This window comes from Fulmarus glacialis, unplaced genomic scaffold, assembly GCF_000690835.1.
Source record: "Fulmarus glacialis isolate BGI_N327 unplaced genomic scaffold, ASM69083v1 scaffold20528, whole genome shotgun sequence".
In the NCBI taxonomy this organism is placed as follows: domain Eukaryota; kingdom Metazoa; phylum Chordata; class Aves; order Procellariiformes; family Procellariidae; genus Fulmarus; species Fulmarus glacialis.
The window spans coordinates 1,705-4,833 of NW_009226589.1; the positions used below are offsets into that span (position 1 = coordinate 1,705).

At 42.6% G+C, this 3,129-nt stretch overlaps 1 protein-coding gene across 1 annotated transcript in view; it reads right to left on the bottom strand.

The window, feature by feature from the left end:
* LOC104080460 (calpain-3) overlaps nucleotides 1-3,129 on the bottom strand; it is a gene marked incomplete at its 3' end in the record, with an annotated part of 22,162 nt that overhangs the window by 1,347 nt on the left and 17,686 nt on the right. The window contains exons 13-14 of the mRNA XM_009582858.1: nucleotides 1,837-2,045; nucleotides 1,086-1,122 (exon numbers count right to left, since the gene is read on the bottom strand). Of these exons, the coding sequence (XP_009581153.1) occupies nucleotides 1,086-1,122; nucleotides 1,837-2,045 (246 nt within the window). The remainder of the gene's footprint in view (nucleotides 1-1,085; nucleotides 1,123-1,836; nucleotides 2,046-3,129) is intronic.

A 3,129-nucleotide genomic window follows, 5' to 3' on the forward strand; every position in this document is an offset into this window, starting at 1 on the left:
CCATTCTTATATTCATACAGTTTTCAAATCTCAAAAAATGAGGGCAAAATGTACCACCCACCAAGAAATTGCATACTGAAGGACAAAAATTGCAGAAACCATAGCAAAACAGTGTCCCATCTCATCTGGGGCTTTGTCTGCTTGAATCAAATCTCTGTTGCACCTTTAGCTCTGACTATTCCTTTTCTTTTTCCCAACCCATCAGCTTATATTCATACAGTTTTCAAATCTCAAAAAATGAGGGCAAAATGTACCACCCACCAAGAAATTGCATACTGAAGGACAAAAATTGCAGAAACCATAGCAAAACAGTGTCCCATCTCATCTGGGGCTTTGTCTGCTTGAATCAAATCTCTGTTGCACCTTTAGCTCTGACTATTCCTTTTCTTTTTCCCAACCCATCAGTGCAGTGGAGATTGGACTTCTGTGCCTACAGATCAATGTTAACTGAAGTGGCAATTAATTGCCACCAGATCTGGACAGCTATTTTGTTATCATGACAGCAAACAAAAGGGGAACGCTTTGGAGCAAGGTTTGATGGCACTCTGTTCTATGCGACAGCATTTCCTCTGATTTTTTTCCAAGACTAATTGTATTGTTAGCTCTAGTATATCCCCATATAGATATGTAAAACCCCAGGCTGAAGAGTTAGAGCTTGTCATGGATGCTAGTTTAAATCAGAATATCAGTAGGATCCCTTTCCAGAAAGCATGTACTTCAAAATAAGGTACTTTTTTCTTTATTAGATGAGATACCAGTTTCCCAGACAAATCTCAGAGCACAGAGCTAGGCCTCCCCAGTAAATGAATACTTTCAACTGATGGAAGCAAAGGCAATGCTTAGCATCCACCTTCTTTATGCCAGGAACAGACTTCAAATCTGGCAAAGGATTTTTGTCCAAATTAGAAAGTAATGTATATAAAGCAAGTGTTAATAAAAGTATCTTGATGAGAAAATGTGGGAATTTATGCTAAAGGAGCTGTCGTGTGGCCACAAATGGTCTCCTGCTGTAGGTTTCCCTAAACGTGATGCTCCTCCCCTCCCTATTTCTATTCACATACAAAAGAGCCCAGGACAGTACTTACCGATGGACGCTCTGCCTCAATCATGTTTTCAACCTCCCTAGAGGAAAGCAGAAAGATAAATCAGGAAAGTGGCTGTTCCCAGTATTGCTTGTTTCTGTAGCTGGTTTGTAAGCAGCCACGTGAACTTTCCAAACAGGCAGTGGTGTGAGCTGGCTTCCAAGGTAATGCTTGGAAGAGCTGCAGGCTCTAGATGTAGCTTTTCCCAGTTTGAGCTGAACATCCCAATTACCACTTCCAGGAGCACTGCTACCTGGTTTATTCCTTTAAAGAGCCTTGATACCACTGACAGCTGGGAGTAAAACAGAAGCTGTTTGGCCTAAGCAAAGTGACACTGGCTGCAATTTGCTGAGCTCTGGGAAACTAGCTGAAGACCAGTATGGAAAAGAAATAACTACCTACTTCTGTGTTTCATTTGTGTCTGAAATTAGATCTGGTTCAATGATCTATCTGGCCAAAACTTCAGCCAGTGGCATATAGCAATAAAAACCAAACGGGTTCTTTTTCGTTGTTAAAAATGGCTAATGGTATGTTTACAAAGGATATCCTGCAAGTAGTAAGCTTCTCCAAAGACAATTCACAGTACGCTCTTGTTAGACTATAAGGGAAGCTTGGGGAAATGAGTTTGCAGCTTGGAGTTTGTAATAAAGTTAAGAAAATTAAAAGCAGGGTGTAGCAAACTTGGAACATGACTATAACAGACTAGCAAGCTCACCTCCACCTTTATGGCCAGATAAATGGATCTGCAACTTACTCTGAAAGACTTCTTTTCTCTGAGAAGACCCTCAGGATGAATTCTCCCTCCTGGTGGGGTTCGTATGTCGATGGGATGACGACGTACTCGCTGGGAGGTAGCCGGAAGCGCTCGGAGATTTCTCGCATATTTATATAGGTCTTACTTCTAGCTTTGGAGGCATTGTAGAGGAAAAAATCCTTTTGCAAGTGGTGCTTAGTACCATGCATCTGCAGAACAAATGAGTCAATTTGTCTTCATGGAAGTCTTACCCATTGCCCAGGTGGGGCTTGTCATGCAGGCAGTACATGGTTGGGACAGAAAACACAAATGAAGCAGCAGCTTAGCAAGCAGGGAGCTGACGAGGGACGCTAGCTGGGAACAGATACAGAGTCTGTCACCTTTAAGTTGCTACTGGCTGGGTCTAGTTGGCTTCTGAGGGCTGCTCCAAGGCCCACCTGCAGAGCGTTGGCTGACTTCTGCTGTGTAGGCACTTTTATCTGGCTGTTTTGTTGGATGTTAAGTTGTGTGTATCCAAAGTTCAGCTACTTTCCCTGGAGGGTGGCACGGCAAGGAAGGGTATATGCAAACCCCTACATGCAGTGTGGTAAGGTGAAGGTACTTTCAGTGGAAATGTGTCCTTGCCTGGACAAAACATGAATTCTGTATCTGCTAAAGAAACATGATAATCAAACGTTTCATTTGTTCCAATATGAAAATTAAGTCAAGAATTGTGGGCTAAGAACACTTGTAAGCTGTTTGCTGCAGAAATAATCACCTGTAAAATAGTCAGCAAAGACAACATTCAGACTGTCATCTTCATGTTTTCCAGGTAACATAGCCTTCAGGTGAGCTTGTCTGCAAAACGTGTGATGCCAATGATTCAGCTACTGGCAGGCTCAGAAAAGCTTAATCTATGTACTTTTAACACATTTTCTTCAAAGGCTGAAATTTGTTTTCCAAACAAATTCTGAGACTATAGAGAAAACTCTGTGGCTGCAGGATACAGGCCACTGGCACTATTCCCGTGAGGAAATGGAAGTGGTTTAGGGTGCTTCTGCGTAGGGTACAATGGCTAAGTGCTCACTGACGCTGCTTCCTGCAGCCCAGGCTCACTGATCAACGGTGCAAGACACGGCCAGGTCGTACACAAATAGAAAAGAAGGACTAAGGAAAAGGTGCAGGTGAAAACGGGGTGCTGGTGAGAAGGAATTAAAAATTAGTCACAAAATGTTGCTAATAAACACTTAAAGCAGAAAGGTTAGCACTTTCACTTTTGCTACATCCCTGAAAACAAACCGGAGTGGACAGGTT